At 33.3% G+C, this 23,654-nt stretch overlaps 1 protein-coding gene across 5 annotated transcripts in view; it reads right to left on the reverse strand.

The window, feature by feature from the left end:
- CCPG1 (cell cycle progression 1) overlaps positions 1-23,654 on the reverse strand; it is a 53,806-nt gene that overhangs the window by 20,856 nt on the left and 9,296 nt on the right. For 4 of the 5 annotated variants that reach the window (XM_016158192.2, XM_016158198.2, XM_016158176.2 and 1 more), the window contains exons 2-8: positions 15,294-15,362; positions 12,908-13,028; positions 11,224-11,300; positions 10,217-10,421; positions 8,092-8,187; positions 6,094-6,345; positions 1,628-1,749 (exon numbers count right to left, since the gene is read on the reverse strand). In XM_016158192.2, the coding sequence (XP_016013678.2) occupies positions 1,628-1,749; positions 6,094-6,345; positions 8,092-8,187; positions 10,217-10,421; positions 11,224-11,300; positions 12,908-13,028; positions 15,294-15,353 (933 nt within the window). In that variant the 5' untranslated portion in view covers positions 15,354-15,362. The remainder of the gene's footprint in view (positions 1-1,627; positions 1,750-6,093; positions 6,346-8,091; positions 8,188-10,216; positions 10,422-11,223; positions 11,301-12,907; positions 13,029-15,293; positions 15,363-23,654) is intronic. The other variant, XM_016158203.2, reaches the window with a different exon arrangement.

Genomic DNA, 23,654 nt, shown 5'->3' on the forward strand with positions numbered 1-23,654 from the left:
TTGCAGAATTTTGCTGCAGCTCAAGGTAGCCCTGAGTGGTCTGATTTTTCTTTGAACATATTTACTAGTAATTGACTTTAACCAAAACAGTAAGAAACTATGAACAGTCTGTTTATATAAGTTAATGGTTATTAGCACTATCCAGCCAGTTAAAATAATGTAATATATAAATCAGCAAAATAATACTTAAATTTTGCTTAATTTTCCACAGAATGGCTATCCCATTTGAATCAGACTAGAAAAATATCAATTTGCTGAAACAAGCAAAAAAAAAAAAAAAAAAAGTCCTTTAAGAGAATGACAGTATTTTCTACTTGAAAAATAACTATCTGAAAGGGATGTTTCACTATCTGGCTCATTAATCTTCAGAGAAATTAAAATTTAAAATATCATTAAAGTTATTTCATCTGCTGTGTGAAAGTAAACAAGTTTCATTTCCCCATCAGAAGTGGTCTGTGGAGCAGAACAGAGTAATGTAGCATTATCTTTAAAAAATGCCCAGGCACAGAGAGCCACAGAATGCCTGAAGGGCACAAAATGCCATATCCAGTAAACTCGATATTCTTGAATTAAGTGACTAGTAAGTAGATCCTGGGCAGGTCTTCCATGAAGATCTTCAAAATCCAAACTACATTTAACAGCTGGAGACAAGAACTCTGCAAGAACTGACTCAGATTTTACAATCTATGTAGGGCCAGTCTCCCAAAAACCATGAAACCATGGTGGAGAGGAAGAAAATGGCTATTCTCTTGAAAACATCCTCTGATCAAGGTAGGGAAAACTACACAATTAACTTCAGTAGTCCCTCCCTGAAAGATTTAATACAGTTGTCAAGTAGGATTCTATCTTCAAAATAAATGTAATCATAACCCTACAAGGGATACATAAATTATGAAAGAAATTTGGGGGAACTGAAGGAAAAAGGACAGTTTTCTTTCCTACCCCGAGTTTATCTACAATGTCTATGCCCTTCCCAAGGAAGAAATAGATAGAGAACCAGCTATTTGACTTTCTCATAAACCCATAAATGTGTTAGGTAACTATACAGGATGAACAGCACAGTCCTACTGAAGCTAGGTGATTTTAAGTAGGAAAGTATAACATGCTCTCTCTTTCATCAGAATTAAGAAGAAACCAAAGGAAAATAACTGGCTGATTATTTCCCTTGGTCAAGGGAAGAGCTTAGGCTACAAACTCTCCTCTTTCTCTCTCATAAATGAAAATGTTTTGTTCAGCTCTGTAAAAATAAAGGTAATAATGATATATATACATATGTGTGTGTGTGTATATAAATTTAAAATAATGTTAACAATAATATATGATTAGGACTAAGTCACATAAATGGAATTAAATTCAGCTCTGCCAGTTGCTAGCCTTGGGAAAGTTACTTAACTTTTTTGAACCTCTTTCCAGTCTTTAAAATGAAGTTAATACTTGCTTAATTCACGGGGCTGTGGTAAGAAATGAGAAATACTAAATGTGAGATACAAAAGTGACTAGGACACAGCAAGTAATCAACAATTACCAGTATTATTATTGATTTACTAATCTGCACTGTACTTGTATCTGAATAGCATAATAATTATTGGCTAACAATTATTTTATAAAATGTATCAGTAATACACACCTTATAATCTGTAACAGACTCTTGTTCCTGTTGACATTGGGAAAGATAATCCTTCATATCATTCAATTCATCTTCATGAATCTTTCTGACTAACTGTTGACGCTTCTGAATCTGAATTGTGCCTAAAAATACAAATTTTTATTAAAGATAACATAAATATTATGATTAACAATATTTTAAAAGATAAAAAAATATTTAATCTGCATATATTTAACTATTTAATCCAGATAAGATTGTTTTCTTCAAAATACCAGCACTTAAGTTCTATAAAAATTCTGAATATATAAACAAAGAATAAATAAAATCTCATGGTGTCACTTGAGTGGTGGTGGATATATGTTAATATAATATAAATCAGGCCAAGTAAGTTAATATGTTTTGTATTTTTTTTTAGCGTACACCCAGGGACATTTAAGCAGTTCACTGTATTTTTTATTAAAACAAGCCAGCCCACATAACCCTAACAAAGAAAACAATTTATGTAATGTCTTTTAATCTTACTATATTGATATTGAAGGCACTCAAGTTTGTTGTTTTTGAGGGACCGCTGAGGTACATAAAGTGTTGCATTCCTCCAAAGAAATGAACCATGGAGTCTAGTCACAAGTTATAATAAAGAAAAACAAAAATGTCTGTTTTTTTCTCACTATATTTGCCTAAATTATATATCACAAACCCAAAAAGTATAGCAAGGAAAATAACTGGCTAACTGTGATTACCCACCACTCTCAAAGCCAAATCTGAAGAATCCTGCATTGGTTAGGTCTATACTGGAGTAACACTGTCCCTATCCCAGCAGTGATAAAAGAATATTAAACCAATTAGAATGCTCTATATTTTCACCTTAAAAAATAAAAATGTTAATTTTCCAAGACATGCTGTTCACATGCTACTACTACATGCTTCATGCATGAGAAGAAAAAACACTAAATCAAAAATAAGGCAAAATGCATTTGACAACCTTAAGACTACATCTACTGAGTGGCAGAGCATTATGTAAACATATAAAAGAATTTTGTAACAAAAAGATATAATGATAGCTTACTATTTCTTCTCTTACTGCTAAAAAATTAATTTTTAATTTAATACATCTTTAAAAACAAGAGAAAACTTTTGCCAAATTACAAACAACTGTTATCAGTGAACAGCTGATATTCTATTAGGATTCACTTCCTCTCTTTAAATTTTGATTTATAAAAGCATGGCTAATTTATTTTAATATTACTCAAAAGACTCTCAGGCTTTTTTAAATGTTGAAATAAATACATCTGTAGTTCTCAGAGTGACAGAAAATCTGTTTCTTTTCAAACTGCAAATAGGATGAAATCTTTTGCCCACTGGAAAATAACCTAAAACTATGTGTTGAGATCAGAATCGATAGTACCATTACATAGTGTATATTTGATGACTATTTTTATGTAGCCTTTATCAAGCTCACTGTTGGGGTTTTTACCCCCCTACATCTTCAGCTGCCTAACTATAAAGCGTTACTGCCCGAAGTACAACCTGGCCTTCCGTTCATGTGTGCAGGTCTACCGATGATCCTATCTTAATCACATTAACCTACTGTCAGTTTTTGCTATCACTGCTGTAAGACTTCTACAGTTAAGAGTCCCAATCACACCAGAGCTTCCGGCCAATTTATCCAGCTACCTATTGGGTGCAATGTTTGGGGCATCTTCATAGGAAAAAAAAACAAAAACAAAAAACTGAATTTCAACAGTTGCCTAAACCATTCTAGAATAAAGTTGGATAAAAACAAACCAAACTGGCTATCTATTCGCTTTATCATATAACAAAACTCTTCCTCAGTTAACACTCTCACCTCCAAAAGTAAAACAGCTAGCATTGTCCTGCAATTTAAAAAATAAGCCACCAATATTTCAAGTATCCCGGCTCAAAGTTCTGTTTCTCTTTATTACTTCAATGTCTCTTATTTCACCAACCTTCTCGCCATCCCACAATTGCTTTAAGTGTTAAGGCCCTTGTCAACAAATACCTAAATTACAAAACATTCCACAGACTGTTCTAATTTTTCCCATACCATTTTCTTTCCAGTACTTTTCTTCTAAAATCACTGCCATCAGGTCACTCTATAAATCAAACTCTCCTACCTGTATTCCAAGATGTTTTACAGTATAATAACATCCTGCATATTCTGACCTTATACTCTATTATTTCTAAATATCAATTCTGCTATAGTCCAAGCAGTCTTCCCACTACTCCCAAACTCAGCAAGTATACTTTCAAGTTATCAGGTTCTCCATTGGAATATTACCCTTTCCTCCCACCTAGCATAAGCATAAGACCAGACAAGACTCAAATCCTACCACCTCCAGGATGACTCAGTAAGAGTAGCCTTTGAGCTACAATCTGTGTTTATGCTACATAATGAGGCATCTACTTATGTTGTTATGTTGCCTGCCGAAGAGCTGGGCAGCCTGTCAATACTTAAAGCAACTTTTTTGAAAAACCAAATCAATTGAACTCCACTGATAATTTAGTATATTAACAGTCTACCAGCAAAGAAAAAGTAAGGAAGATAGGTAGGTGCTTCATACATGAAGATTTTTCTTTAAACTTTCGTAAACACTTTCATAATCTGAAGTAATCCCAAATACCTGCAGTAAATTCTTTTACTATCCTCAGTGATATTAGTTTTCTTTTCCTTCCAGGATGGGTCTGAAACTCCAGATTTATATGAAGTCAAGGCTGGTGAATGTTCTGAGTGATTCACTTAGTAGTATCTTTTTGTTAAATAATTACAAAACAAATGACTAACTCTAGAGTACAATGACTGAGTGGTGCATGAGAAATTCAAAGTAGCTCTGAAGTCAACTCAAATGAGCTCTTCAAGTGTTGCAATTAGTGCCAGAATTAAGAAAAAATGTGATGTCCTTTAAATAGTGACCTTGAAAAACTAAGTCATTCAGGTAAGTTTTTTAAGTTCATTGAGCCAATTACTATTTGAACCTACTTCATATTCTATTACCCAGTCTTTTCATATTCTGAAAAGCTAATTTGAAAAAGTATAGGAAAACGTTTTATTAAATATAATTATTAAAGTAAATTTTCCAAGTAAACAAAATCCTAAGTAACAGCAATAATTTCTCAATTTTGAAAGCACTCTTCTCTAAATTGACCTTTCTATAAAAGAGTTAAAGGTCATGCAGCTGGTGAGGTTTTAATGGAATTTGGATTAACATTAAATTACTGTTCAATTATTTTTTTAGTAGGAAAAAAAGATTAAGATAAGACCTTCTCCATTGTTACCTCCATGTTTACCTGTGGGGGAAAAAAATCATGCTCAAAAAAACACATTCATACATTTGCTCAAACTAGATAATATACAAAGTTAAGTATATTTCAAGTCAAATCTCATTACAACCAATTTCAATGGAGGAAACCAATTTCAAAGGAGGGTACAAATTATAGTATCTCAGTATTAAATTCAAGCAGACTGTCAACACGAAATCTAAATATTTATTTTTATTAATATGAAGTAAATACAAAAAGAAACATTTTACTGACTCTGACTTAAAACAAGTGTTGCCTTCATTAAGTTTATCCTAATATTATATTATGTTGAATAATGTATCTTTTCTACAAATCAACACAGGGTACACATAATCCTTCAATCTTTACAAAAGGAACACATTGGTAGAAGAAACTAGCCAAACAAGAATATTTTGGAAAGTTAAACTGTGGATTATGTAGGCAAAAAACCTAAAAGTAGATAATTTGTGAAGTTGACAAGATCTAAGACATTTGTTTAAAATGTTTTTTAAAAAATTCTAATAGAACGGAGTGTGACTGTTCAGTTCTCAAACACTCTCATCTTTGTACCTTAAAAAAATTTCAATGGTTAGGCTCCCAAGTGAAAAATACCACCATATAGAACTCCTTCTTCTTTTCACCTGAGACTTCAAAAGATTTGCACTAGGAAGATAATCAATGTACATAAACACTAACAAGAATAATAGTGAGCAAAGTATAATACTAAACTATAAAACACATTCTCAATGCATGTGAATCATAGAAGCAACAACAAATGTCACAAATTATAAAGCTTGCATGATACTGGAAGGTAAAAATAATTGGACACCAATTATTGGACATTTCAACGATAGCTATTTAAACTGGGATTTAAATAATCCCAATAAAGTTGCAATTAAAACTAGTTTGTGATTCTAAATTAAAATGATCTCCCTCATGGTATTTCAGATTTTTAATCTTCCAATCTTTTCCTTAAAAAAAAAAATACATGCTAATAATCCTTACATTTCTTAAATAAAACTGCCTAATTTAAGCGAAAACAGCTTTGTGAGGTATGTTCAAACAAGTTGTAAGCTTTCCAAAGTCATACATTCTATGACACTAAAACAGATCCCAGAATTCCTCACTCTTAGGAAAGTGCTTCTACACTATCCCATCAGTATATGTATAACAACTTTTCAAATACTTACCATAGAAATGTCCAAATCCCATGCTGACTGCAATCACCAGAGCAAGTATAACACATTTATTGAGACCACTACTGAACTGGCGTTTACACAACTCCTTAGAGGGTTCAGTTTCTTGTTCAGCAAGCAGTCGCTCTTCAGATTCTGAACTAGAAACGGTCTTTTTCCTAGCACGGCGTCGTCTAAAGGCAGGACTGGGCTGATGACTGGTTTCATCACTACTTGATTCATCATCGCTAGGCTGAGATGAAAATACTATTTAAAAAAAAATGTAAATAAATATTAAAACTTTAGAGAAATTTTCCCAGTAAATATGACTTAATGCCATCCCTACATGCCTTTTTTTTTCTCACATAAGACAGCCAAAAACAAAAACACAAAAACTCAAGTTTCCAAGTTTATCAACATAACGTCAAAAAAATTCCAACTGTGATACACAAGAATCTGTTAATCATATTCTGTCCCTCTGAAGATGTTTTTTTAAACCTCTCATAGTTTACACTGCTAGAACGATCATTCTCATAGCATAATAAATTTATTTGCTATTACAGCTATAAATAAATACTATCTCTAGAAGAAAAAAAAATCTCCATCTCTTCATTCAATTTCAAATAGAGGTAATTTAAGCTCAACTATTTAAGGGACATATAAGCAGTTCTTGTAACAAAGTACAGTTAACTACTGACAGTTTCCTTGGGTATATGTGGACTCTAGTCTCCCTTCGATCCTATGAGTCCACAATTGAGTTCAAAACACTATAGTTTAACACAGGTTTCCAGAAGTCAGATGAGCCCTTCCCTTCAACTGCCACTCTTACTAGAAGGTTATTAATTTTACCCTCTAGTAAATATGTCAGCATGAGGAAGTGACACAAAAACTATCTTCGATATTAAGAACTAGTCTGGTGCTGCTCCTTTATGAAAAGAATAGTAAACAACAAATTGAAAAAAAAAAATCCATAAGAAATCTCAAGTCCTGGAAATATATCCACTGGAAAAAATCACGTTCAGTTTTTTCAAATGTATAATTTGTTAACACTGTTCCATATAGCAATAAACTATATGTTGACACAGATTAGATGACCCAGTAATAATTCCCACAGGCCAATTAGAATGAAAAAGAAGCACTAAAAGTAAGGATAAAATGTGAACTTGAATTTGGTATACACAGCTCCAAAACAACATGCTTCAAAAAAGCAAAAGACAGTTCAGAAGATAGGATACCCATGCCACAGGAAAGCTGATGACTTAGGTTAGGCAATACTTTGTAAAGAAGGATCATGGAGGATTCAGTTAATTTTCACACTTACAACAACAAACACAAAAACAGAAAGCACTACTGAATAAATGAATATTCCTAGTGTTTAGTAATACAGATGCCACTGAGAGATCTTTTGGTCATGACCCTTATGCCCATCATGTTTATCTGGTTATTCTTGATCACTAGTTTTTCCAAGATGCCGTCGCCTCAGCTGTGAGGTTACATTTCTTGGATAAAGAGAAAGAAAGGAAGACTTAAACAAAGCATTACATAATACAAAAGCATTCATGATCATGGCTGGAGTATTTAAGTCAGATTTTCTGACAGTATTAAGATGGGTAAATGTAAAAAACAAAATATTTGTCAAAATTCATTAAATAAACTTTCAATTTTACATTAACATATTGCCTTCATATTCTATTCTAAGTAAACAAACCAGCCTAACTCCTATTAATAAATTCACATCTTTATCTAATGCTTCCATCTTTTTTAACCCATACATATGATAGCTGAAATATTTTGATTTTTAAACGTCTTTTAAAGTTTAATTTGGCCCACAATCCAAGATGCAAGCAATGTAAAAGCATGCAATAAGCTTAGCCAGCTTGATTACAAGATCAATTTTGAACACCTGTTTAGAGTATCATAGCTGACAAGAGATATCTTTAAAGCACTAAGTAAATAGTAAATGTGACTAGGCACACTCAGCTCTAGAAAAGCTGATAGATTTAGTCACACCACCTTTGAAAGCGAGTTGGCTAGGAACATGGTGTTTCAGCTGATCATCCCATCCCCTTATGCATTCGGGAATCTTCCACAGCTTCTCCCACCACCTTTCTTTTGTGAATAAACAGGAAAAAAGATGTATAAAGCTTTATTATAAAGAATAAAAAGGAAAAAAGAGAATTGAAAATACTTAATTATCACTTAACATTTTTATTAGTGTTCCATCCAAATCTAACAATCATGCCGCCTTTTTAAAAAACATATATACAATATAAACTTTTCTACAACTACCAACTTTGCTTTCTTGGGAGAAGAGTTATATAAAGGAAGTAGGGAGTGTTCTTAAATCAACAAAGTAGATGAGAATCTACTTTAGAAGAAGAAAAAACCGAAGTTGAAATCCTATAGAGATGGAGAAGGAAAAGAAAGAAACAAAATAAACTAGCAATGAGTAGCAGGAAATTAACAAACCAAAAATGAAAGGTAAAGGAAAGAGAACAAAAACTCTGGGCAATTGATTTTTAGACAGTATTTTTAATATAGTCCAAAATGTCATTTTGGTTATTTTTAACATTTTCTTTACTGAAATAATTAATTCCTTTGAGAGGGATAGCAATATATAAAAATACACCTAATAAAATATTCCTCTTAACTGAATCTGTAAAATTCCCAAGAAGTTCAAATTCAGAAAGGAGATAAAAACCAGAATAATGTGCTCAGAAGTGTCCAAGTTTCTGAAAAAAAGTAACAGTAAGTGTAGCATCATTTCTTAAATGTCTGCTTGGACTCTTCTGCAATATTCCTACTTATACTGACTACCTCTTCTGGCTCACTAATATTCTTACACCATCATAGCCTTTAAAAAAATAAGAAAAAGAAAGAAAAAAACAGTACTTAAATATAGCGTGAATATTAAATTTAAATAAATAAAATAAAATTTGATGAACAAAAAGAATTCTAAAATCAATTATATTAGCCCTCATAAATAAATATATTATATATACTATTCTGGCCAAGGCTGAAGTTTCTCTCTGACCACTATGAATGCCCAATTAGTATTTAAAAATTTGAATAAAGTGTTTTCAAGCTTTTGTTTATAGGCAAACTATTGATATATACTATTTGAAAATAATTCATCATTAAATGATGGCTAAAAACTCTCCTTGACATTTTATTAACTTAAACTGCAATAACAGACATTCCATCGTGATTTTGGCAAACAAATATTAAAGGATGATCAAGTTTATGAAAATGATCTGAAACAGACACTATATATTCCTTGTTTTTGCACCAAATTAGGAAATTGTTGGAATCACTAGCAGTGTTTCAAGATCTCTTTCCCATAATTCACCCTTATGTTATAATTGTGGGTTAATAACTCTGGATTAGTTACAGGTTTATTAATTTTTTTCTAGTAACTTGTATATAGTTATATTTATATCACACTGAAAGAATTTATATATGTTCCTAAAACTGAGCCAAAAAATTCTAGAAGAGAATTAGCTCAGGAACTCACATTTTAACCTCCAAATTATTCTGTCTGAACAACAGGTATTAACTGCACTGAGAATGTGACTTATAATAGGCACATTTTCATAACTCGGTCTAAAATGAATAATCCAAAGGTCAGGGATTTAGGATACTGCTGTACTCCTAGCTTCTTGAACCTTGTTTGGCACATTAGGTAGGCTGAATAATTACTGAATAGATCTGAAAGAATTCAATAATTTTCTTTCTCTATTTCTATAATATAAAGTTGTATTACTGCAGGAAAAAATCTTAACATTCTCCTGCTTTTAGGTATACTGATTCAATCTCCCACTCTTAAAGATGTAAAAAATGTCAAATGCATTTTGTTTGGAGTTTTTGAGACATTAACGGACCTTCTCGAAGCTTTTTTTTTTTTTTGCCTTTTACTTAATGATGAGACTGTATTTATTGTTATAGCAACGGACTAACAGTGCTCTGGTCTTAAAGTTTAGGAAAACACTAAATATAACAGATTTTACAAAAAATTTTCTTGAATTTAATCCAAAAGTATTCAAAACTTGAGATTTAGAGTTAGAATAAGCCATTATATAAAACGTGGTCACAGGAGTCCTTAACTCTCTTACCAGTGTATTGTTTGAGTAGTTCTTACCAGTTTCTGGCTGACAGAATGTATACTGGCTGCTAGAGGAAGAACCCATGTTAAAGTCTTCTGGACTCTGTGCTTCTTTAACAATTATAGCTTCTTCTTGATTTCCATTTTCTTCTAACTTAGGTGGCTCAAGGGTAACAATATCGGAATCGTCACTGACAGTTCCAAAATAGACATTGTCTTCAGGTGACTTTTCTTCCTCTCCCTGAGGAATTATAATTTTAGAAACAGTAAATTCAATAATTACCTAAGGGTCTTATATTTTTCACACAGTTCAAAATATATAATGGTACTTAGGCAGTATGGTAATGTGGGCTTAAAATAAAAGATATGAATCCTGTCCAACAGGTAAAGATTACTCAATAGTAGCTTCATCTTTTAGTTTGAAAACACCATCCAACCAGTTGGTAACTGTCTCAGAATCATATCAAACTGCTGCCTGCCTATTCCTAGTGGACTTCACAACCCAATGACCAAAGAAAGGAGATTTCTTACCAGTTCCATGGTAAGAAACACTGTAATCAAGGAGCCCATAAAAGGCTGATTAAATTTTCCTGATTATGAATGTAATAAACTTTAACATCTATGCCATGTAAAGATCATTTGGCTATCTAGTTTTATCTAGAAGTCAAGTAAACATGAAAGGATAAGATTTAGTTTGTTCTCAATTTTAAAAACCAACCTTCATTTTAGATATGAACCCCTTTAGTTTAATTTTTCAATATAATTCAAGAATGCAACCTATTTCCGAAGAAAATTATATTAGAAGTTAAATGAATTAGTCTTTAACACATTACCAAGAAATTACTTTTCTAAATTAAAAGACATCTCAAGAGTTAAAATAGAAGCTAACTTTAACCTTAAAAGTGACCTATCTAGGGAATCTCAAAATTTTCAATGAAAATTGTTCACAGTTCAAATAGAAACAGTATGCACACTTATAAATGGAAGCTTTAATTAGTATTCTATAAGTTTAATATTCTTCCACAAGTAGAAAACAGGTTTACCTCAAGTGCTGATTTCGTTTCCTCCAAAGCTGGATAAGCAGTTTCTCCCACTAACACTGTGCCATTTTGGCTGCTTTCTGATACAAAGCAAAATTCAATTTAATTATACTTTATTACTCTGATAGTCTACATTTATAATTATCTGGGTACATAAAAGGTATTCCTAATTTTTTATAAATGGATTTAATCAAATGACACATACAATTATAACTGTCACTCTTCTGTTGCTAAAAAGATCTCTGTATTTCAAATATAATTATTTCAATACATGAAATTGTCAGGGTAATTTTAGATATTTAACTGAACTCACTTAAAAGCTACTAAAATACAATATCTAAATAAACATAATCTCTACTATATAATACCAAAGATCTTAATCTAAGGTGTTGAAAAATCTGTTAATATAGAAAACTGATGGCATATTTCCTACATTCTTTGAGTTTATTCAAACTAAAGGTACCACTATTCTAATGACTGTCAATGTCTGGTAACACATAAATCAAAACTATGGCTTCAAATTATGAATTCTTCACAATAAAAAATAGACTGTAAAAAAAACAAGAACTTAAACAGAGAAAAAGCTGTCACTATAGCAGGTATATTTTATAAGAAACTCCTCAAAGAAAAAATGTACGAACAAAAGAGTTTATAATATTATATTTTTAATAAAAAAGGCTGCAAAATATTAACAGAAGTTAAAAACAGAATATATAATAAACATAGAAATTTATGCATAGCAAAGAACATGCACCAAATATTTACAGCAACTGTCTCCAGACCAAAAAAAGAAAAAAAATTATAGGTGGTTTAAAATCTTTTTGCTCATCATTTTTTCTATCCTGAATGTTATTTCTCATATAATTTAACCCCTACAAAAAAAAGGGGGAGGGAACTCCCACTATCTTTATATGTTATATAGTCCCTAACAGAATATTAATTTGGAGGTAAGACTCCTCAACAAAGGTAGACTGGGGTCCAAGGATTCCTGAGAAAGTATGGAAATTTATTAGAGAGACTACGTATAGTCTCTGAGAGAGACTACTCCCTAGCTTTCAGATTCCCAAAGAGATCTCTGACCCATGAAAGATGACAATCACTATTCAAATAAAATTGGTAATCAACAGGCTAACAGCAAGATTAACAGGTACAATCTACTATGTTTCTAACCTCGACACCTCTGCTGTATTCTCCTGAGGGGAAAAGGTTCTATTTATATTTTTAGCAACTTTTAAAAGAAGTTTAAAAGTAATTTAAATATGAATATGAGTTTGCACTAATAAGGCATCATAATTCTTTATATAATTAATATGGATATCAAATCCCATAGGAAGTGAGATTACACATAGTTAAATACCATTTACCACCTCTAACAATCCCTTGTGATGACTTAAAAATGTTGTATACCAGTCGCCTTAAGACTAGTACTATTTACTTGTTACATGTGTAGTATTAAAGAGTTACTAGGAGGTCCAAACATACACTATAGCTGTAAATAAACAAACTTCTGGGTAAGTTGGGCTCTGCAGGCTTGCCCACTAATCCATACTAAAATCCTAGTCCTTCAATGACCTGATCATTTAGATTAGTCAGAAAAACTGCCCACCTAGAAATAAGGCAAGATTCATAATATCCCTCCCTCACACATCCTAGTAAGTAAGTAAATCAGATATTTTAAATGTCTTACCTCCCTGCTCTAATTGCAATACTTGTAGCTCCTCTTGCTCTAAAGATGAATACTCTGGAGTGAGCTCACCGTTGTCATGGGCTACACCATGTTCAGAATTCACCATCTCTATATCAGACCCCTAAGAAAAAGTGAAAATCAGTTATTTGTCTATCAGTTGCTCAAAGCTGGATTTGACTACAAGTAGATGCTTCTATTACTAAAAGTCCCAGATGTTGTCATACTCCAAAGGGAATAGTATCTAATCTATCTTTTGTTCGATTTAGTCCATAAAGGCCTATGGCAGGGCAATAGCAGAATAGGTTTAGATTCTAAAAGAGAGTAGTTAGTTCGAAAGTTGAATGCTCTATTTTATAAGCCCAAGCAAAAAATGTGAATCTCAGAGGCAGAGGATAACAGTTTCTAAACTTAGATATCTATGGAACTACTCTAGGCAAGGCACTTTGTTAGGTGTTATGGGGTATAACAAATTTCAAATCTAAAATTCAAATTTATAGCCTATTCAGAAAAAAAGCCCTATGCAAATAACTACTTATTACAGCAATGTATAACTAAAAAACGTTAAGGGTGAGGCTTAAAATGAACCCATTCAATGAATTTTACAATTCATTATACAATTTTAGATTATTCATCATTATTCCAAGCTGTCCTTCCTACTTTGATATCAGACTGTCTTTTCTTTAAATAGTGGATCTTGAATTTTTTTTCCTTGTGTCTTATTTTGCAAAGTAACATTAACCACTACATAGATTCTGCCTCTCCCCATTCCCCTTCCTCAATTTTTCTTATAGTTTACTGAAACATGAAATCAAAAGATCTGAGTTCTGATAAATATTAACTCAAAACAACAAAAATTTTAAAAATTCATTAAAGGAGTGGGTTTTGAATTGAGTACTAAAGAATTCTGAATACAAGTCTTTGGGTTTGTGGCAGAAGAATGGTAGAAACAAGATGCAAGGTTAGGGATGAATCGGGATCTCAGGGGAGACCAACTCTGGCCTAAATCAGAATGGGGGCAATGGGAAAGGAAAATAAACACATATAAGAGACACTAGCAAGAAAGAGTAGAACTTGATAACTAGATATGGAGAGAAGAGGGATAAAAGTACAGATATGACCTACTCTTTGACAAGACATCTGTAACACAGAATACCCTAATGGCACACGTGTCTAAGTGCCAGAGTGGTTTGCTGTCTTGCACTCACAAGAAGATTCCCAAAGCTGCCTTGCTTGTAGTTACCATTGAGGGAGAAGTTGTTGCTATAGGAGTTGATCTAAGCTTTGTAGAAAACAGGTTAAAAACAGAAAAGTCACTCATTAAAAAAAGAAACCACCTCAAACTCAATTGGTATTAAATTTTGAAACTTCCCTGCAGAAAAAGCAATCTTTTTTTTGTTAATGTTTTTTTCTAGATGTGACTAACTAGTTGTCTCAACCTTAAATTAACAAAGTAATTATTTTAAAAAACCATTTAAAATTTTTATTAATAATAAAACAAAACAAAAAACAAAAAATTTTATTAATGAAGAGACCTGAGAAAAAAACAGGAAAACTATAGATAAATCCATTAAAACTCTGAATAGGTATGGATGATTTTTATCTCTTCTATTCATCAGTATTTTATGATTTTTCTATAATGGACATAATATTACCAGTGTGAGAAAATAAATTAATGTTTATTATGTGCTAATTCTGTAACATTACACTTCTATAATAAAATTCACTTTGTGATAAAGTTCTAGCCATAGTCCTTTTCCTGTTAAGTTCTACTAATACATATCAGAAGTGAAGCACATGTTCTCTATGCTCCCTTCTGTTATTTATCTAGTTACACATTCTTGGCCAAATTACTTAACCTCTCCAAGCTTTAGTTTTTTCAACTATGAAATGGGAATGAACAATCTATATCAGAGTGTCGTTTAAAATTATATGAGAGTGTAGGTAAAGCACAGGGCCTGACCAGTAATAAATAAACTCAATAAATATCTGCCTACTGTCTCAAAGCTGAGGAAATAAGGCAGAAGATGCTGACTCATGAAGAGTTTTCAGCAATGAAGTTTAGTATAAGTGGGAAAATGTTAAAGCTATAGACAATGGAACCTTATGCTTAAATGTAGAAAAATACTGGTCTTTAAAGCAGGAGTCCCCAACCCCTAGGCTGCACAGCAAGAGGTGAGAGGTGGGTGAGCGAAGCTTCATCTGTATTTGCTGCTGCTTCCCAGTGCTAGCATCACCGCCTCACCTCCACATCAGATCATTAGGCATTAGATTCTCATAGAAGCACCAGTCCCTAGTGCCAAAAAGGTTGGGGGTCGCTGCTTTAATGAGCCCAGTTTGCTAACACTAATATTATACATGACCTTATCAAAAGTATTAAATAGCATACCTCATGATTGATGACAGTCCAACCACAAGATGAATCACTGTCACTGGAATTTTCAGACATTTTTCAGGTCTATAAATACAAAAACATATTGACATGTGGGACATATTTTTAAAAATCCTATAGGAAGCACTATATGTGACCCAAGTATGAAAAGTGGCTTACTATCTTCCAGGTGAAACTGAGACAATCCACCCATGGATTTATCATACAGAACATGATTGCATACCTGCATAAACAAATACAACCAAACTTCTAAGACAAAGAGATCCTCCTGATCTAGAATAATCTAGACAGTTATATTAGTGGCATGAAGAAGAAAGTTGGGTCTAAAAGGAAATGTAGGACTTGGCCAACCAGAACTGAAGGGAAAGGAAAACCCAATTTAACTGTGTGATGAAGCCAAGAATTCAGAAAATGGCAAACGGAGAACAGACAGCAAGAGTAAAAGCTTATGTTTTCAAAAAACAGTAAGGTGTGAAAAGCATAGCTGAAGAAACCAAGCATGGGAAATGGAAGATCTCCCAGGCCAAGCAAAACGTCTACTGTGTTGGCAACAAGAAGCAATTTAAATTTTAAGCAGGAAAGAAACATGACCAATCTTTATGAAAATAATCGTGTCAGCAATACTTTAGAGGAAGACAAAGACCAGAGGTTGGTTAGAAATTTGTGGTCATTGACAATAACCTACACTTAAGTCCTAAACCAGCATACATTTGTCACTCTACCTGGTTTGTTTCCCCTTTCTTTCTGAAACTCTTATTTAAACTTTAAAACTGAGCTTACTAAAGTGAATTGCATCTTACTGACTTTGTTCTACAAATTTAAGTCTTAAAACTAGTTCTGTGATTGGTCTCTGGCCATGTTTCCCTGAACAAGCCCGATCCCGTCTGATCTCGGAAACTAAGCAGGGTCAGGCCATCTAGGAAAACCAGGTGCTGTAGGCATAAAAAATTATAAAACAAGGGATTGTAAACTGACAAGGTCCTTGCAATCTGTGAGGTCAACCAAGGGTTGCCTAGCCTAAAAATACACACACACACACACACACACACACACACACACACACACACATATGTATACTTCTATTATTGCGTATATCCTGAGAACACATTATTAGATCCAAGTTGACAGTATTCTAATAGCACTCAACTGCAGACAATTTAAAATGGAACCAATATACAAATGAGAAGAGGGCAAAAGATATAGATCTAAGTCTTCCATTACTGATTCTGGAAACTCTTGTAAATTAATATTTTAAAAAGAGAAGATACAAAGACATGGTGGTCACTACACATAAAAGTTAGCATGTTTTAGATAAATTTCTCAAAATCTAAAGTAAGATATAAATATTGTGTGACTTTTAAGGTCATACTAGCATTTTCTGTTAAGTTCACCTGAGGTCATCTGATTGTTTTATTTTCTGTTTACAACTGATTAGGGCCCAGACAGTTTATAAATTTAAAGGTAAACTTTTAAAAAAAGTTGCATTATAAAGAAATAATTTCTTTCTGTCCAGTAGAGATTATCCAATCCCAAAGGCTACAGTCTAAATATCTTAATAGGATTATAAACCAATTTTATAAATCATCAATTTTATTTCAGCATTCCTTATTAAATTGACTATATAAATTTCAATTTCTCATTGAACCAGTTTTCATGAGTTTTTAAAAAACTTTTTGATATTACTATCTGTATCTGAATTAATATTTGAAAATTATAGGCTGACATATAGAACTATACAAAGATTGAGCAATTAACTTTGCAGGAGGAAAGAACAGTGAAAGGCTTTATAAATGAGGTTATAATGTTTTTCAGACATGTTAGTGTATTTTTAAACTGAATTAGTTGTTAAAATTATAAAATTGAGAGATCACAAAAAATAAATTCTGGTTTCTCAATTTAAAAACAGGATGACAATGACACCAGAAAAATTAAGCATTACAGAACAAAAGCAAAGGCAGCATGCACGAGTGTCAGAATGGCTATCATCAAAAACATCAACAAATAACAAGTGCTGGCAAGGATGTGGAGAAAAGAGAACCCTTGTACACTGCTAGTCGGACTGTAAATTAACGCAGCCATTGTGAAAAACAGTATGGCGACTTCTCCAAAAATTAAAAATAGAGTTCCATTTGACCCAACAATAACACTTTCTAGGTATTTATCCTAAGAAAACAAAAAGTAATTTGAAAAAATATATGCACCCCTATGTTTACTGTAGTACTTACAGTAGCCAAGCTATGGAAACAACCTAGATGTTCATCAATAGATGAATTAAGATGTGGTATGTATGTGCGTGTGGGGGTTGTGTGTGTGTGCATGTGCATGTGTATGTATGTATGTATGTATGTATATATGTATATACACACACAATGGAATATTACTCAGCAATGAAAAAATGAAATCTTGTCATTTGCAACAATACAGATAAACCTAGAGGGTATCACGCTAAGTAAAATAAGTCAAAAACAAATACTGTATGATTTCATTTATATGTGTAATCTAAGAAAAACAAAACAAATAAATAAACAAAACAGAAACAAACACATATAGAGAACAAGCTGATAGTTACCAAAAGGGAGGGTAGATTAAATAAATAATTAAAAATAAAACTTAAAAATCTCACTATCGAAATAAGTGTTTGAATATTTTAGGATGAGAATCACCATTTAGTAACATAATTTTTAAAATTTGATTAATATTCTAAAGATTTTTTTTAATGGTGTGTTTCTATAGGACTATTAAAGTGTACTCTGGTTACAAATCAATGGGACACGGACTGAATACTGACTTACAAAGTAGACTGAAAGGAGTTATGATGGACAAATGAGCAAATAATATATCTTTTAACAAATTTCTAATATATATTTATTACATAAACAATTCTACAATAGTTCCAGGGAACTGTTACAGAGCTTGCCTAAACAATGCTTATCCTAATAACGAAACCACAGACAAGGGGTAGGGATGAGACTGGAGCATGAAGCACTTAAAGAAAAACAACCAATAGTCATATTATTGCCTTTTCTTCCTTCTGGAGAAGGAAGAAGAGAACAATTGAGATTAAGAAAAATACTATCTGCAAAGACTAGAGAAACCTAAAGAAATGCATTTATCTTGGGATATTTGACATGTGTTCTATCAATTAGGAAAAGCAAATAAAATACTGTATAGAAATATATATGAAATTATGTAATATATAAATTATATGTAACTAATTTTTAAAAAGCAGCAGCCTATTATAATCCTTGAAGTTATAGCTCTTTAGTCTCTGAACACCTAGTGTATGCTAGGCTCTGTTCTTGGCTCTGGAAATATAGTAGAGAACAAGAGAGACTAAATCCCTGCCCTCATGGGGCTTAAAAAAAAAGCAGATGCAGAAAAAAAGAATATAAAAGTTTTAAGATAGGCAATTAATCTATTATGAGTGGAGTGTTGTAAGAAGAACAGATATGAATCTTTAAAAGGGCATATATTAAGATGGGGAAAAATTAAAGGGTGCTTGGACCTCTGGAATGCAAGGAATCAGTGCAATATTCTGTGGAAAAGATGAGCACTTAAATTTAACCAATATTATGGGGCAGGAATTAAAGGATAAAGGGAGGGACTAGGAGAAATCTGAGAAGATATGAAAGGTTTTTTTTAGAGGATTGCATAACCAACTATTGAAGGGAAAGAGTACAGATAACTCCCAGGTTTCTGGTTTAAGTGACTGGGTAACTAGAAAAACCTTTCTATATGCAACAAAAGTAGATAGGACTTTGACATAAAATTGGATGATGCCTAAAAAGTATTCTTTCTTCACCATGTGAAAGCTTCTCTGTGGGGCTTCAGAACAAGCCACCCCAAGATATGCCTCAGTGGTATGGGAGGAAGGCAACTTTCCCTGCAGGCTCAAGAGAAATTTCTGCCCCTCCCTTTACCTAGAAGAATTTGGAATTACTGGGCCTTACTCATAATACACTATTATCAGAGACAACTTCTGACCTATCTGTGGGGGTGGGGGGCAAACTTGTATTTACTAAATGTCTCTTTTTATCATCCTGCAATGACTATTTGAAGCCCCCAAGGTGCAATACCTCATCCCTAGCTCAGGATGTCTTATATACTTTAATCACCCTTTCTATCTCTGAACTTCTCTTGTATATAGGGTTTCTGACTCTCTCCTGTGGGGTTCCCATACATATGTATGTATTAAATTAGATTATTTTCTCTTGCTAAACTGTCTCATGTAGATTTGATTATTAGACCAGCAAAAACCTTGAGGGTAAAGTTTGTTCTTCCCTCACATCTTCTTTCCTTTGCTTTCCCCCATCTTCTAAATTCCTTTTGTAGCCCATATTCTCACTTCTCCTCCATCTCACCCCTTGTTAAGGGTGGAAAATTTTCAAGTGAGCCTACTTCTGCTTCTGTAATCTGCTTACTTATTTGATGTTAACCAGGGTGTGGTTAATCTGCTTACTTGTTTGATGTTAACCAGGGTGTGGTTCTAAGCTTTATAAACTGCCTCTTTTGGGAGTTCGGGGCTGATTCTCTGACCCTGAGTGGTGGAGAGTCAGCTGGCCAGCTAATAAAGGCTCATAATTCATCTCAATTGGCTCCATGGGTCTTAGAATTGATGAGTCTTAGAACTGATCACACCACAACACCCTGAGACTTACATGCTTTATTTTCTTAATAACCTTCCAAAACTTAGAAGTTACCAGATCCAATTAGGGATATTTCATATGCATATATCTATCTCCTACCCTTCTCTACATAATTTCCATTTAAACAGTTCTTTTAAACAGGTAGTTCCTAGCTTTTGCTTTGTAACAAAATACTCTAGTACCTCAGAAGATGAAATAAGCATTTCAAAAGAAAGTTGAACACACTGGTAAATTGGGCCAACTTTAACATATTTGAATTTCTCATATCGAAAAGCCCACTCTAATTGGGCCCCAGTTTAATTCTTCATTTACTTGTCTTGGAGGAAGGACAAATGTGTGACACAGCCTAAATGAGAAAAAGATTCCCATTGGCTATAACACTGAAGTAACAGTTTGGATAAGCAAAATGCAGTCATACTAAAGAATCCTCCTAATTCAGCTGTTCTCAAAAAGTTGGGTATGCAACAATTAAAGCAAAATTTTAAAAAGTAAATTTCAAAGCCCCACCCTGGATGCACTGACTCTGAAAGCTGCCACTGTTTTGAACCTCAATCTATAGCCAATAATCTTCCTAAAATCAAAATCTCATAAGGTCATTCTTTAAAAATGTGAAGATTTGTCATACAAACTTAAGGATAATGCCCAAAACCTTGAGTATCTTGTGTTTTTATCTCTGGCATTTTATTTTCTCCAGCAATTCCCTCTTCCCTTATCCTTTGCAATTCCCCTAAAAAGCTTGGTTCTTTTAACTCTGGAGGTTTGCATGCTTTGATCAGTACTTCACCCCCTTACCTCAAAAATTTCTGTGTCCAGGCTTCCTTTCTCACCTATTGTATTACTTCCTTCATGAACCATTCCCTGACCCACCTCCAAAGACTAGTATTTTTCCTAACCTACTATTTAGAATGCTGTGCTGTGATTGCCTGTTTACCTGCCTGTTATATTTTCCCAACACAAAGCACAGTGCTTGACATATTAGGCACTCAAAAGAGAAAAATAAGCAGATTTCTGGGTGATGATGCAGTTAATAACCCAAGTCTAAACTGTTCCTCAAGGAACTCAAAGCTCTGGAGGAACCATGGGGTTCCTCTCCCATTATTTTGACCACAGGTAAATGCATAAACCCTTTCCATTTTAAGGGCTTTACTAATAATAACTTAGACATAAGCAGTTTATGGGAAAATTACAAAGGCATAAAAAATCCTACAATGTTATAAAGGTAAGGATCCTTTAAGAAAAGGATAAATCTAAGGAAAAAAAAATGATGAGGATAAAGCCCTTTACTAGACTCAGGCTTCCTTTTATTCCTCAGAGTAGTTTCTTTACCCAAATATCCAGTCACACATTTCTTTTTTAGATAACCATTTGCAGGTTTCTCAGGCATTTCAAATACTAAATCATCTTGCTACTGCTCTTCCTGTTTCTGGTATCTCAGAGATTAGTCTTAGCTAAAAATAGCCAAAAACAATCTGGCTGCAAGGAAAAGCCACCAAACAAGTCAAAATCTTAAATTTAGAAATAACTATATCTAGGATAATTAAAATTTCACCTCGACCCAAAAATCGAGGCAAGTCTAACTCCTTATCCATTCCCTCTTTCACTTCTTAACCAACTTCATTACTCCCCACTTCAATTACAGTGACAGCTAACATCTTTACTTGCAGTTTCAATTCCCCTCCAGTCACTCCTTCACAAGGCTGCCCATACCGTTATCCTGAAACATAAATGCTGATCACTTAAATCACTCAATCGATTAAAATTTGTTTCCACTGCCTTCAAGATAAAATCCAAACTATAATAACAGCCTCCAGAACAAGAGACAATCATTTAAATTGACTCTCATTTCATAAAAAAAATCCTACAGAACATTTCTTAACATATAAGATTTTATCTGTAGAGATCTATGGAAGAGAATTTGACAATAAGTATTACAAACATATAGTTTTAATATAAAATATAGCACATACTGTTGATATTAAGATAGAAATTTTTCTACAGATTCTCACTTTGTTTATAAAGCTACCGATGGTAGAAAGACCAATTCTACAATAGTATAATCACACATTCTTCAGCAGATAGGGGGCCAGTGTATGTAGGGAGGAGTGGCCTAGTAGGAAGGGATGAGGAGGGACAGATAATAGGGTGGGGAACAGATCATTTAAGGCCTTACAGATCCTAAGAGATTAGATTTTTACTCTGAGTGAAATGAAGTCACAGAAGAATTTTGAAGAAAGGAATAAATGGTCACTCTGGCTGCCTTACTGAGACAGTACTGTGAGAGGGCAAAGATAGAAGCAGGAAGCCCATTTGCAAAGCTACTACAGTAATCTAGGTGAGAGATGATGGTGGTTTGGACCAGGGTAGCAGCAGGGAAGGCAGTGAGAAATGGACAGAATATATATATATATATATATATATATTCTGAATGTAGCATCAATAGAACTTCCTAATATTGAATAAGGGGTACAAGGGATAACTCCTTGACTAACCAAATAAAAAAACTGAGACAGAAAGACTTCAAAAGCAGTAAGTTATAAGTGGAAAATTGGTAAACCAGTTTGGGGCATGTTAAATTTGAGATAGCTATTATCACATCCAAGTGGACATTACAAGTAGGCAGCTGGAGACTGAATTTAGGGGGACCGTTAGGGCCAAAGATGCAATTTTAAAACACTTTAGGTGGCAGATGGCAAAACTAATAACACAGCAACAACATTAATTTTACCTATAAAGTACAACCTAAGTGAATGTTACCTGATATGATGGTGCCCCTCATCATTCCTGAGTAGCTACATTTTACTGTGGAAAGGTAAGGTTTCCATCACTGTATCTTCTAGAATTAGACATGATGAAGAAGAATGGGGGCATTATTCTCCCACATGTCTATAATTCCAATGTAAGCCAACCAATGGGCTGTCAGCAGTTCCAAAACTTTTGCTGTACTATAAATGTGATCAAAGATGCAAGTCCATCTTGATAGCTTTCAAGAACCTATTTCTATAACGCTTTTCAAAGGTTCTGAAACTTTCATCTCCTTCCAAAAATATGAAAATGCCTACTTTCATTTAGACTTCACTTGAGAAAGTGAAGAGGATTCAAGATCCCAACTAATGAAAACTTAAAATGTCCTATATACTCTTTATACTCATTTTTTTTGGCCAATAAACCACCTTGCATAAATATTTTAAATATTTTAAATAAGCCTATCTTGATCTGGAACCTAAACATTACATTCATTCATTCATTCAATATATACTCCTACTACGTGCCATGAACTATTCCAAGTGCTGAGGACATAGTACCAGGGTGAGGCTGAACCACCCCTTGAAGGGCTTATATTCTAGTAAGGGACAGTAATACAAATAAGCAGAATATGTAGTAAGTCAGTGGCAAGTGCTGTGGAGAAAAATAAAGTAAGGAGGGGAAAACCTGAACACAGGGAGTGGAGTTAGGGATTAGAATTTTAAGTAAGGTTGTCAGGGGAGGCCTACCAACATATGATGGTACCTATTTCTCCACAGCCTCACCAACAAAGTAATAACCGTCTTTAATTTCTGATGATCTCTAAGCAAAAAAATAAAAAAGTATCTTCTATCATAGATATTAATTTTATGCAGTCAAATATAAAGGATGAATAGGGTATCCTTTATAGTATCTACCTATTTTTTAACTTATTATTATTTATGCCTATAGCACCTGGTCTTCCTAGGTG

This window comes from Rousettus aegyptiacus, unplaced genomic scaffold (assembly GCF_014176215.1).
Source record: "Rousettus aegyptiacus isolate mRouAeg1 unplaced genomic scaffold, mRouAeg1.p scaffold_m13_p_3, whole genome shotgun sequence".
Taxonomy (NCBI): domain Eukaryota; kingdom Metazoa; phylum Chordata; class Mammalia; order Chiroptera; family Pteropodidae; genus Rousettus; species Rousettus aegyptiacus.